Source organism: Nannospalax galili, unplaced genomic scaffold (genome assembly GCF_000622305.1).
Source record: "Nannospalax galili isolate Female #2095 unplaced genomic scaffold, S.galili_v1.0 scaffold443, whole genome shotgun sequence".
NCBI classification, from domain to species: Eukaryota; Metazoa; Chordata; class Mammalia; order Rodentia; family Spalacidae; genus Nannospalax; species Nannospalax galili.
Genome location: NW_008352479.1, coordinates 4727508 through 4741108, shown reverse-complemented (window position 1 = coordinate 4741108; position 13601 = coordinate 4727508). Strand labels below are relative to the sequence as shown.

Here is a 13601-nt window from a genome sequence, read left to right as displayed (position 1 = left end):
TCTAAGCTTCCAGTTCTCTCTTTTGATTTTATATTGGAGTGGCCAATTGCTTTTGTCTTCAGGAGTTCCCACATAGGCCCAAGTCAGATGATCAGATGCTCTCAGATTTTCTCCTAAGGTCTGGATCCCTCCAGGAAAGATTTTGGCCTCAGGAATTTGGGGGTTGGACTGGCCTGGGAGCCTGGCCCAGGAAAGATGCTAGTCTAGGGCAGCTGGTGGCTGTGCCACCCAGAGATGCAAATGAAGATGGGGGCAGGAAGCAGCCCCAAGGGCTCTTGGGGACTGCACTGAGGAGCTGGGTTGGTCTGGATGCAAAGGATCAGGAAACAGTGGTGGTTTACCCAGTGTCTGGGGTGCCAAGACAAGGAATGGGACAGGACCCAGGCTAGGAGGAGAGACAGGCGAGGGAGATGGGAGGGTGAATGAGGCTGGGGGAGTCAAGGCGCGAAGGGTGCCATATCGACTTACCCCGGAGAGGGGCCTGCAGGTTGTGCAGGCCCAGGGAAGCAGAGGGAAGGCCATTTCTCTTTCTTAATGAGAACACGGGGAGTCATCTATTAAAATTTTTATTTTATGTGTATGTGTGTAGTGCCTGCATGTGTGGAAGTGCACGCATGTTGTCATGCAATGCCCACAGAAAAGAAGGAGTCAGATCCCCTGGAACTGGAGTTACTGAGGGTTGTTAGCAGCCATGTGGGTGCTAGGAATCACATCTGGGCCCTCTGAAAGGGCAACCAGTGCTCTTAACCTCTCAGCCATCTCTCTGGCTTTTTAAAAAAATTTTAAAAATGCTTAAAAAAATGTTTTATTATTTTTATTTTATGTGTATAAGTGTGGTTGCGTGAATGTATGTAAGTGTCATGCAATGCCTGTGTAGGTCAGAAGAGGGTGTCAGATCCCCTGGAACTGGAGTTACAGAGGGTTGTTAGTTGCCGTGTGGGTGCTGGGAATGGAACCTGGGTCCTCTGTAAGAACAATCAGTACTCTTAACATTGAGCTATTTCTCCAGTCTCAAACAGTCAAGTCAACTTTTTACTTCAGTAAAATATCATGTGACATTCCATTGTTAGTAGAAATTTATATTTCAATAGCTTCATTGTATTTTATTTAAATTTAGTCAATTGTTTTGTATAATATATAAGATTTTATAATTTTTAGTTTTTTTGAGACTGGGTTTCACCATGTTGCCCAGGCTGGCCTCTAATGATATGCTTCCTCCCTCAGCCTCCTGAGGACTGCTATGATAATTGTATACCATTATGCCTATATATATATTTTTTAATTTATTATTTTTATTTTATGTATATGAATGTATTGCCTACATGTGTATAAATGCACCCCTGTCATGCAATGCCCTCAGAGTTAGAAAAGGGCACTTGATTACCCTGGAACTAGAGTTATGAATGATTGCCAGCTGCCATGTTAAGTGCTGGGAATTGAACCTGGGTCCCCTGAAAGAGCTGAGACCTGGTGCACCTAACCACCAAGCCATCTCTCCAGCCCCATTATGCCTTCTTTTTTTTGGTCTTTTTGAGACAGGGTCTCCCTGTAGCCCCAGCTGTCCTGGAACTCACTATATAGACCAGGCTGGCCTTGAACTCACAGAGATCTGCCTGCCTCTGCCTCCAGAGTGCTGGGATTAAAGGTACGCACCATCATGCCTGGCTAAATATTCCTAATTTTATATTGGAATAGACAAGTCATTTTTATTATTCTGACAAAGTCAACATTAAGCATTTGAAAATCATTATCAATAGGCTTACAGTCAGTGAAAAATAGAGTAATATCAGCATTCTGATTAAAAGACAGGATGTGTTCTACCAGCTATCTAAAGGAAAGAACAGTTTGTAGATGAAGTCATGAAGAAACCTAACTAAATGGAATTTCTCATTCTCCAGCACTCTTGAAGATACGGGGCATAAATGTACACAAACCAGTCACCCCGGCGGTAGGAGATGGTGCAAATGGGAATGTCCGACTGACATTTATAAAGAAATGCAAAGCTGGGCATGGTGGCTCACATCTGTAATCCCAGTGCTCAGGAAGTTTTGAATTTTGAATTCAAGGTCAGCCCAGGTTACATGGCAAAACCATGAACCCAAAAATTAAACACCAAAAACAAAAATGAAAAAGAGGAGGAGGAAGAGTAGGCGTAGGAAGAGGAGAGGGACAGCAGAGGCATAGAGTGCAAACTCACCTTGTCAGAATCTCTAGACTTTTCCAGAGACCTGATCACATTTTCAGTACCAAGCAAGCTTTCTTCTAGTTTCTGAATTTTTGCCATCTAGAAAGGAAAAACAAAAACAAAACACGTTTTAGGAAAATAATTAAATGACATGCATTAAAAAACAGACCAACCGTGCTCGCTTCGGTAGAACATATACTAAAATTGGAACGATACAGAGAAGATTAGCATGGCCCCTGCGCTTTGTATTTATTTTCTATTCCATACTTTTTGCCCATTTTTTTTTTCCTTAGTCCATTCCTTTAAATAAATCTGTTGGAGATGTCAAAAAAACAAAAAATAACAACAACAACAACAAAAACCAGACCAACCAGCTAGGCGCATGCTTGTAATCCCAGCACTTGGGAAGCAGAGGTATGCGGATCTCTGTCAGTTCAAGGCTAGCCTGGTCTGCATAGTGAGTTCCAGGAACAGCTGTTTGAAAAAGACCAAACAAAACAAAACAAAACAAACAAAAACCAAGCTGACATCTGTTTTTCACATTAAACAAATCTATGGTAATAATAAGGAAAGGATTATGATTTTTTTATTTTTTTTTTTTGAGAAAGGATCTCACTATGTAGTCCTGGCTGGCATGGAAATTGCTATGTAGACCAGGCTGGCTTCAAACTCAAGAGATCTGCTAGCCTCTGCCTCATGAGTACTGGCACTAAAGGTATGCACCACCATCCCCAAAAGGACAATGATTTTTCTGAACTCTGTCAGGTAGCACCAGTAGCAACAATTATAGCCACTTGGGAATTAGAAAGAGTTCAAAATAATAGAACCAGGGCAGGTGAGATGGTCAGAGGGTAAAAGTGCTTTCTTTGTAGTCCTAGAGATCTGCGTTGGATCCCTGGAGCCCACATAAAGGTGGAGGAAGAGAATTGACTCCACAACATTGTCCTGTGACCTCTGCACAGGCACCATGGCATGTGAAACCTCTGCCTACTCCTGACCCCCCAACAGTGATAAATGAAATTCAAAAATTCTAATCGAATTAGCCAGATGTGATGATGTAGGGTGGTGATCCTAGCAAATGGAAGGCAGAGGCAGGAAGATCTTGATTTCAAGGCCAACTTGGACTACAGAGTGAATTTCAGGCCAGCTTGAGCTGCACAGTGAGACCCTGCCTCAAAAAACCAAGGGCTAGTAATGTACCTCAGTGGCAGTACGCTTGCCTAGCATGCAAAAGGCCCTAGGTTTGATCCCTAGAACTATAAAACAAAAACAAAAAGTAAAAATTTTGATTTTGTTTGTTTTGGCGCTTCTGTTTTTTTTGAGACAGGGTCTCCTCTGTAGCCCCAGCTGGCATGGAACTCGTTATATAGACCAGGTTGGCCTTGATCTCACAGAGATATACCTGCCTCTTCCTCCCAAGTGTTGGGATTAAAGGCATGCACCTTCACACCTGGCTTTATCATTTTACTACCAATTTCTAACACTGAAAGTTGAAGCAGTTATATTAAAAAAATTCTTTGGATGCTTTAGATATCAGAAATAAAAGTTGTAAGATTTAAATTCTAGACTCAGAATAGTAGGAAATTTACCTGCTGCTCACATTTGGTCATTTCTTTCTGCTTCTCCTGGTGCAGAGTCTCCAGAACCTTTAAGATTTCTCTGGAGAAGAATTAATTGAAAACAAACTGAGTGCATTAGTTCAGAAAAAAATTAAATGCAACACAAAAAAAATCTATTAGGCAAACTCTCCGTATTTGACATCACACTCCAATGGAGATCACACAGTGGAATCCATGTGTTCAACAACTATTTAATGAAAAATTATTTCTGTGCCATAATGGTTTATTATTCTTCAGTATCAGTACTGACAACCCAACATACAGCACATAGTATTTATTACCATCTGTGACAGAATGTAAAGTCCATGAGCACAGGGATGTCTCACTTACTGTTTTACTCTAATTGTTCTAGGTAGTCACAGCACAGAGCCTGGCTAGATATGAATAAATGTTAAGTGCCTAGATTTCAGGCACTGTATACCTGGGCCTAAAAAAGTCATAGTAAGAACATAGTAAATATTGCTCGAATAAACAACTTCTCTCTAGAATGATTATAAGATTATTGGACGAGACTCAGGGAGATATAAAGAAAAAGAACTTGGAGAGAGGGAAGAGGAACTTGTTTAGGAGCCAGGAAAGCAAAAGAAAAGCCAGGAAAAAGATTTACAGAGACAGAAATAATTCACCCCTAACTCCCAGCAATAAAAGGAATAGTTACTCAAATATCCTATACAGTGCTTATTTACAGAGGGCCCTGATCTCTGATCACCACCAGCTGGTATCATAGCTAGTTACTAAATGCTTTGAAAAATGAAGTTCAAGACATGGCCATTTATACAAAAGAATTTGTGGCCTGTTTGGATTGTTATAAAAAAAATAATTTCCTGGGGATTTAACCCAGGGCCTCATGCATGCTAGGCAAGTGCTCTACCACTGAGGTACATCCCCAGCTGAAAATAACTCTTTACAGGTTATTAGCAAGAAAAACAAAGAGCTTGGCAATGTGGGCATGCCTATAATCCCAGCACATGGCAGATCAAAGCAGAAGGATTCAAAGTTAGAGGCTAATCTACCCTAGATAGTAAGAACCCATTCTCCAAAAGATAAGAATGTGCTAGTGAACAGTATTCTAATCAATTAATGGAAGGGATTAATAACACTCACTTAGAGCTGTTTTCTTTATCTTCTTCAAATTGTAATGATAATTTATTATTGCGTTCTTTTTCTGCCTCAAAAAGCTCCATCAAATTCTAAAAGACAACCTTAGATTAGATTTGAAGTGACAGTTAACTAGTAACAAGCAGTCAGCAAACATGCCAAGTACCTTCTGTGCAGCAGGCATTGTGGCTAGTATAGGAGGTTAGGGAATGCTTGTGCTTGCCTCACATAGGCGAGCAGCCACAGATCCAGGACACATCACCCATTACCAGCACTGTTCATCACTTACATTCAGATCAGATTTCAGAGTTTCATTTTCTTGTTTGCAGTTTTGGAGGTTTTTTGAAAGTTGGTCAGTTTCAAACTTCATTACTTCTTGTAAGTTATCGTAGGAGTCCTGTAGGCAGGCTTGGCTCTCAAGAAGCTTTTCATTTTCTAACCTTTGACAGGAAAAGTGTTACAATGGTGAATTTAAAAATTTATTTCTGAGTCAGATTATGTAAAGGTCAAGTGTTTCCATTACAGACCATTTATATATAACAAGCTTGGATTGATGTAGAATTCTTAAAAACTTCAATGAAATGTCCTCAGTACTAACTATGGATCCAGAGGACCTAGATGGAAGGGAATGCTAGCGAAAGGCCATCTCTTCCACATCTTCACTCATGTGGTTAACTGACTGGCAATTTATTAGCCAACTCATAAATGGTCACTAGGCTTATCTAGGGGTTTCTATCTAGGCACTGGCCATTAATTGTACATGTTTTTTAAAAAAGATTTATTTATTTTTATGTGTGCCTAAGAGTCTGTATGTGTACCACATGTGTGCAGACGGTTGTGAGCTGCCATGTGGGTGCTGGGAACCAAACCTACGTCTTTTGAAAGAGTATCAAGTGCTCTGAACTGCTGAGCCATCTCACCAGTCCCAACTTCCAAGTTTTGTCAATAGCTCAACTCCAGCGATTTGGGGTTTTTTATTTTAATTTTTTAAAAAAATATTTGTTATTTTTATTGTATGTGTATGAGTGTATTGCCTTCATGCATGTAAGTGCAAACATGTTGTGAAATGCCAACAGAAGTCAGAAGAAGGCATTGAATTCCCCTGGAACCGGAGTTATGGACAGCAGTTAGCTGCCATGTGGGTGCTGGGAATTGAACCCAGGTCCTCTGCAAGAACAGCCAGTGCTGAGGCATCTCTCCAGCCCCAATTCCAGCAATTTGTAACATAGTCTCAAGGCACTAGAAAGACCTTTTTAGGATGGAAAACATGCTTCAATGTAACCAACATAGAAAATAACCTCAAACTATACATTGCCTTTTCAGTTTCATCCTCTCATTTCTGTCCCCAACACACTGATTGCATCACATACAGCATTCAGAGTTCAGCCAAGAAAGAGCAATCTGGCCTCTGAACTATGCAAAGCAGATGTCCTGGTTTACACATATGTTACTAGACAATCTATTTTTTTTTTCTTTTTTTCTTTTTTTTGGTCTTTTTGAGACAGGGTCTCCCTGTAGCCCCAGCTGTCCTGGAACTCACTATGTAGACCAGGCTGGCCTTGAACTCAGAGATCCGCCTGCCTCTGCCTCCAGAGTGCTGGGATTAAAGGCGTGTGCCTAGACAATCTATTGCCTAGACAATCTATTTTATGAACTCAAAGCAGAGCAGCAAATTACAAAGGAGAATGAATTAGTTGCTAAAAGATGAGAGCTAGGGAGAGCAGGGGAACATATATGTGTTCATGGTGTAAAGGGTAAAATTGATACATAGCAGTGTTGTATTCTACCATTCAGAAACATGAACTGCTGAGCTCCTGGGAGAATAAGTAGTCCAGTAAGTAACTCAATGTCAAACCAGAGATGCCAAGAATAATTACATTTGTCCAATGTATTTGAAAAGCTGGGCTGGAGAGATGGCTCAGCAGTCAAGAGCACTAGTTGTTCTTGCAGAGGATCCAGGTTCAATTCCAAGCATCCACATAGTGGTTAACAACTGTCCACAACTCCAGTTCCAGGGTATCTGATGCCCTCTTCTTACCACCATGGATACTGCATGACCCAAGTACATTTACATACATGCATGCAATACACTCATACACATAAAATAAAAATATTAAATATGAAAAAAAGAAAATCTAGGAGAGTTGGACAAGGTGGCAAACACTTTTAATCCCAGGACTCAGGAGGCAGAGGCAGGTGAGTCTGTGTGAGATTTAAACCAGTGAGACCATCTCTAAAACAAAATAAAAAGCCAGAAATCTTTAGGATGGCATTTAAGTTCATAGTTTAGTAGATTCTTTACATTTCGATCCACTTCTATTCTCACGAGTAAATACAAGTAAATTAAGATTCACTGAGATTCATAGATTTAAAAAAAAATTATGCAAAGGTAGTTTGTATCGTAGCGAAGATTTAGATTCAGAAGTTAAAACAATTAGGTATAAGGCAGTGCAATTGTGATAAATTACCAATAAGTTGCTATTTTGCTAGTTCATGCAATGTGAGTTGAGTTTATAATGCTTATACCTCAAGTACTATTGAGTACAACCAACCATACACCTTGAAACAAAACAGAACTACTCTACCTGACGTTGTCCAACTGAAGCTGAACCTGCACGTGTCTTTCAGAAAGCTGGTTTAATTCTTTCTCCTGACTCTCTCTGAATGTACCATACTCCAGTTTGACCAAAGAAAGCTCCTTGTCAGCAGAATGCAGAACTATACGTAGGTCATGCACCTCACTTTTCAAGACTGAAAAACAAAACAAGGTCTCAACAGGTTTCTTTATAGGTCTTTTATATACAGGCAAAATCAATATGATGATACAATTTTAAGCATAGACATAGAAAAACTAGATGGTAAATACTGCGGTATTACTTATGCTCATGCCTCCCAAGTGCTGGGATTAAAGACATGCACCATCACACCTGGCTACATTTCTACTTTTAAAAAAGGTTTAGGTAACCTTGGACCACAGTGGGGTGAGTGGACTGAGTGAGGCCCAGAAACAGCCAAAGTATAACCTGCATGTACTCAGGCTGCAAACAACTGATCTTGATGAAGAATCCCAAGCATCCCTCATCACTGATGAAAAGAGAAATACCTACTTGACAGTCCTAGCAGTGTGTAAGAAAAAATGTGAAAACTCCATTTTGAGAAACTTGGATGAATTCTGACCCGAAACTACATCCAAAGGTAAAGGACTGGGTCCTAACTTTGGCTCATCTGTGCATAGGAATTACAGATCATTGACATTCTAATGAGATATGACTTCTTTGGCACCCAGGTCAGATGTATCGTATAAGATGGATGGGGTTTTTCATATGCTAAGAGAGGTCATGAAGTTGGAGGGGGTGGAAAGGTGAGGGTGGAGATGGGGGAGGGGGCCGGAACATGATCAAAACAAGTATGAAATTCTTGACTCAATAAAAAAAAAAATTATAAAACCTAACTGAATAAATATATAACAACAAAAAAGGTTTATATAATTATTGTATGTATGTGTATGATTGGATAAGTTCATGTGCTTCATGTGTGCACAGGAGACCATAGAGGTTAGAAGAGGGTGTCAGATCCCTTGGAACTAGAATGAGAGTCAGTTGCAAACCGCCATGTGGGTACTGAGAATCAAACCCAGATCTTCCGCAAGAACAGTAGACACTCTTAACCACTGAGCCATCTCTCTAGTCTCCACATTTCTTTTGTTGGTGTTTTGCTTTTTTTGTTTTTGAGACAGGGTCTCTATGACCTCATTCTTGCTATGTAACAAGGCCAACCTTGAACTCCTGATATTCCTGCTTCTACCTCCTGAGTGCTGGGATTATATATGCCATCACACCAAGCTGTTCCAAGATTCCTACTAAAACAGAAAGAGTTAATATTTGTTCTTCATTTTTTAAGTCACTTGACTTTTTTAGATTTTTTCCTAGAGAATATTCATCAAAATTATGAATATGAGGGAAAAAAACCTTGAGAGATTTAACATATTTGAAATGACCTACTCTCAGTCAAAATGCTTTAATATATTACAACTTTCAATATGTGTTAAATACTTCTGGTCTTGTAAGGGAAGTCCAATAGGTAACTTTGAAATTTTTTATTTATTTTTACCCCCTCCAAGGCTCAGGGACTTCTGAGGAAGAGGTTGGTGGAAAGGATGTAAGAGCTGGAGGAAGAGGTAGAATGTTACCTGGAGGCAAGCTATAGTCACATCTCCTTCCCACACTCCTCAAGGAGTCAAGAGGGGAGTCAGTTACCCCTCCCACCCAATCAGTCAACCTTAGCTGCATGTGGGGAAGGGACTAAGGATATACAAGCCAAGAATGCCATAAGGCACCTCTCTCCCCATTTTGTGTGTCTGTCAGGAAGTCACAGGATCTATGTTTGAGTGTGGACTTTCAAGTGCAGCCATAAATGAGGGTGCACACTCTTCCGTGATTAACCCCCACCCTGCGCTCTGTTAGCAAGCCTAATAAACTCATTGGGATTAAAAAAAAAAAAATGAAAAAAAAAAAAAAAAAAACAGAGGTAATGGAAACCTTCAATTCACCAAAGTTGATCGATCCCATGTTGGCAAATCCTTTGGTCTTTGATTTCTTAGTCCTATTTTTCCCCCTTAAACTCATTGTATGCTTCAAGTTATTTCTGGAAAAATGTGTTAAAAATTACCTCTCTGGAATAATAAAAAATACTCTAAAATTAAAAAAAAATTTATTTAACTTTATTTTATGTATATGAGTGTTATACCTAGATGTATGTAAGTTCACCAGTGTTATGCAGTGCCCTTGGAGGCCAGAAGAGGGTGTCAGATACTTTGGAACCGGAGTTACAAGTTATGGTTGTTAGCCACCATATGGGTGCTAGGATTCGAAGCTGGGTCTTCTGCAAGAACAGCCAGTGCTCTCAACTACTGAGCCATCTCTCCAGCCCCTAGGATTACATAACATTAGCTTTACTACAAACTACTGGAAATATCTTTTTGGAGACAGGGTCTCATGTATCTCAAGCTAACCTAGAATTCACTAGGTAGCCAAGGATGACCTTAACTTCTGAACCTCCTATCTATACCTACTAAGTGCTGGCACAACTGGCTTATCTGAAAATGTTTTCATGAAGGGAGAAAGAAACTGAAAAAAACAACAAAACAAAATAAAAAACAGGAATCAAATGATATCCTCATACCTAGAAATAAATTTAAATAATTTAATGCTTTGTCAGTATTAAAGCACTCAAACTTCAAGTTCAAGATACTTCATTTTCCAAAGTTTTAAACTTTGTGTGTGTATATCTCTGTGTATTCTGATCTGCCTATTCATTTGTGTGCATGTTTATGTGGAGGTGAGAGCACAAATTGGGTATCACTCCTAAGGTGCCTTCCACTTTTTGTTTAAGACAAATCTCCCACTGGCCTAGAACTTCACCAAGTAGGCTAGCTAGCTAGCCAGTAAGCGTCCAAGGATCTGCCTATCTCTGTCTCCCATTTAGCCATCCCTGGGTGTAGTCCCTGGACTGATGTGTGCGTGCCACAATGTCCACTTTTTATGCAGGTACTAGGGATCTGAACTCAGGTTCTCATGCTTACAAGTCAAGCACTTTAATAGCTGAGCCATCTCCCAAACGCATAAATAAACTTTACTTGTCATTTATTTTTTGAGTCATCTTGAAAAAAAATACATTCTATAACCTATTATGAATACTTACCACTACCATGGAAATTCAAGTCTCATTGTCTAACAACAAGCAACCAACCCAAAACATAGGGAAAACATTAATAAATGAGTAAAAAGTCACCAGGTTACAGTACCCCAAATTGTGGGAAACTTACAGTCATTCTTAGTCCGAGTATCCTGAAGCTGTTTTTCGAGGACATTCAACTGTGAGAAATGGTCTTGCTGTTGTTTGGTCCAATCACTCCTTTCTGATGAGAAAATCTTTGGGAAAGAGAAAAATTTACTTAAAAAAAAATAGTTAACACTGCAAATCTTTAAAAAAATTTTTTTATTACTATTATTTAATGTCTAGTTTTAAGGTCTCTGACAAGAAGAAACTTGGCTATTCAGGAACTATAATGAAGATGACCAACACAGTCTAGGATCAGTGCAAGAATGTGGACAGGCCATCTTGTTCTAAACAGTCCATTTGTACAACTGACTAAGTGGGTCAGAATTCAGACAATGAAAGTGTGTCTCACCCACAAAGTTAAATAAGGCTTAGTAAGGGCATTTTTTTTGCCTTGTAATGTTTTTTTGTTGAGGGGAGCAAACACACATTTATTAAGGAAAACCAAAAAAGAACTGCCAAAGAGTGGGAGGAACTCCAAGGAAGTAACACCGCATCTCGTAATGCTCTTACTCTGAAGATGTTTCAATGTTTTCTGAGGCTACACCCTGACCCTCACCTCCTGCATTTGTGCGGAATGGTGCTCTAGTTTGTCAACATGCTGTTGAAGCTTCAGGTTTTTATGCTCTTCTTCATCCAACTTGACTTGAAGAACACTCATTTGTTCCTGCAATAGACAAATTTCAGTCATCAGAAATTCATTTAATGGAATTTGCAAACTATTTCTTTTTGATTCAAGAGACAAGAAACCAGTCAGGCATGGTGGCACACACCTTTAATTCTAGCAGAGGCAGAAGCAGGCAGATCTCTGTGAGATAGAGGTCAGCCTGGTCTACATAGCTGGAGTTGCAGGCCAGATATGGCTACAGGGAGATCCTGTCTCAAAAAACAAACAAACAAATAAACAAACAAACAAACAAAAGAAACCAAAGTAAAATAAACTCAACCTCTCATAGGAACAAATATAGCAAAGGCCACTGTAGAAGGCTATTCCGATTATTGCTGATGCTTCAAAATTACACGTGTGTTTAATCAACATGAATACATTAAAACACACCAGAAAGAAGTGATTACAATTAAACTCTGGATTAAACTATAGAGCCCTCTAAAGACCTCTAAAGCCCTCCTAAGAGGTTTCTTCAGAGCTGCATGAGGTTATGTCACCAGAAAGGCCTCTATGCCTGGACAAGGCAAATAATTGAGATTTGGAGTGTTCATTCTAAGTTTTATTGGACAATGGGGAAAAAATTTTACTTATCCATCAAAATTCCAAGGCAATGAAAGGCAACTTATTTGAGACACATTAAACTCTATCTAAAATTTGATCTACAAGAAGATTCTGTCCAACACCTTTAACTTTCTTTAGCAGATATAGCACTATGCCATTTAAACCAGTTCTGAAGCTTGAAGCTAATATGAAACTGGTCATTTTATATGTGAAGGAAACAAACCCCAAAGAGAATAGAAAATAATTTCCTTAAGTTTGAAAAATGAGTTAAAGAACAAGAACAGGACAAATTCCAAGACATGTAAAAATTATAGGGAGTTTAAAAGGTTGACAAAAAAAAAAAATTACTTAGGGCTGGAGAGATGGCGAAGTGGTTAAAAGCACTGGCTACTCTTGCAGAGGACCCAAGTTCAATTCCCATCATCCACATGGTGGCTAGCAATCATCTGTAACTCCAGCTCCAGGGGATCCAACACCCTCTTTCTGGCCTACACAGGCCCTGAACGCCATGTGTGCATGTACATACATACAGGTAATACACTCATACACACAAAATAATAGATAAAATATTTTAAAAATTCATTTAAGTGAACATTCAATTCATTAATTTTTTACCGAAACCAAAACATTACCTGCACTGTTCGAAGCTCTTCAGATATGGCCTCAAAAGCTTGTTCACTCATCTCAGGTGGAACTGGCTCATTTAATATATCATTATCTAACCTGAAAGAATTATGTGTGTGGAGAGAGCCAAAGCTCCCCACCTCAGGGCTTGATTTTGGTACTAGCCGAGAACGGAGTTGATAAGCCTTGGTTGGTGTGGCTATAATCTGCAGAACAAAGATTGTGGAAAGGAACATTAATACAAAGAGGTAAAAAATAGCATATGGAGAGATTTTTATGAACAGAGGAGATGAAATTCTATTCATCTGGGGCTGGGGAGACGGTTCAGCAGTTAAGAGCATTGGCTGCTCGTGTAGAGGACCTGAGTTCAGTTCCCAGCACCCACAGGGTGGCTAACAACCATCTGTAACTCTAGTTCTAGGGTACCCAATGCCTTCTTCTGACCTCTGCAGGCACTGCACAACACAGGTGCACTTATATATATGCAGGCAATAAATGAAATTTTTTTTTTTTTTTTGGTCTTTTTGAGACAGGGTCTCCCTGTTGTCCCACCTGTCCTGGAACTCACTATGTAGACCAGGCTGGCCTTGAACTCACAAAGATCCACCTGCCTCTGCCTCCCAAGTGCTGGGATTAAAGGTGTGCGCCACCACACCTGGCCTAATAATAAATATTTTTAAAAATTCTATTCATACTGGTGTATGTCTTTAATCCCAATACCAAGGAAGCAGAGGTAGGTGGAACTATGTGAGTTTGAGGCCAGCCTGATCTACATAGAGAGTTCCAGGCCAGTCAGACTACATAGTCTGACCCTGACTCAAAAGAACAGGGGGTGGGGGATGGGAGGAGAAGTGTCTTTGAGACACAATCTAGAAAATTACTAAATGGCAATTAGTCTATCAGTTCAATATAGTTCCAGGCAAAGTTCTAATATGGTTGGACCCAACTCACGTGCATTTGGGAACACAAATTAGACTTGGTAGGCCTTCTAAAATAATAATAATAATAA

General features: G+C 39.7%; 1 protein-coding gene and 1 non-coding gene across 2 annotated transcripts in view; one reads left to right on the top strand and one right to left on the bottom strand.

The window, feature by feature from the left end:
- Positions 1-13601, bottom strand: part of Kif15 (kinesin family member 15) — an 86526-nt gene that overhangs the window by 30670 nt on the left and 42255 nt on the right. Inside the window, exons 17-24 of the mRNA XM_008849496.3 lie at positions 12601-12798; positions 11300-11407; positions 10727-10832; positions 7488-7653; positions 5192-5342; positions 4909-4994; positions 3775-3844; positions 2198-2284 (exon numbers count right to left, since the gene is read on the bottom strand). Coding sequence (XP_008847718.1) covers positions 2198-2284; positions 3775-3844; positions 4909-4994; positions 5192-5342; positions 7488-7653; positions 10727-10832; positions 11300-11407; positions 12601-12798 — 972 coding nt within the window. The remainder of the gene's footprint in view (positions 1-2197; positions 2285-3774; positions 3845-4908; positions 4995-5191; positions 5343-7487; positions 7654-10726; positions 10833-11299; positions 11408-12600; positions 12799-13601) is intronic.
- On the top strand, positions 2360-2467 carry LOC115067065. Its single transcript, XR_003846500.1, has one exon. It is a non-coding gene; the product is annotated as a U6 spliceosomal RNA (small nuclear RNA).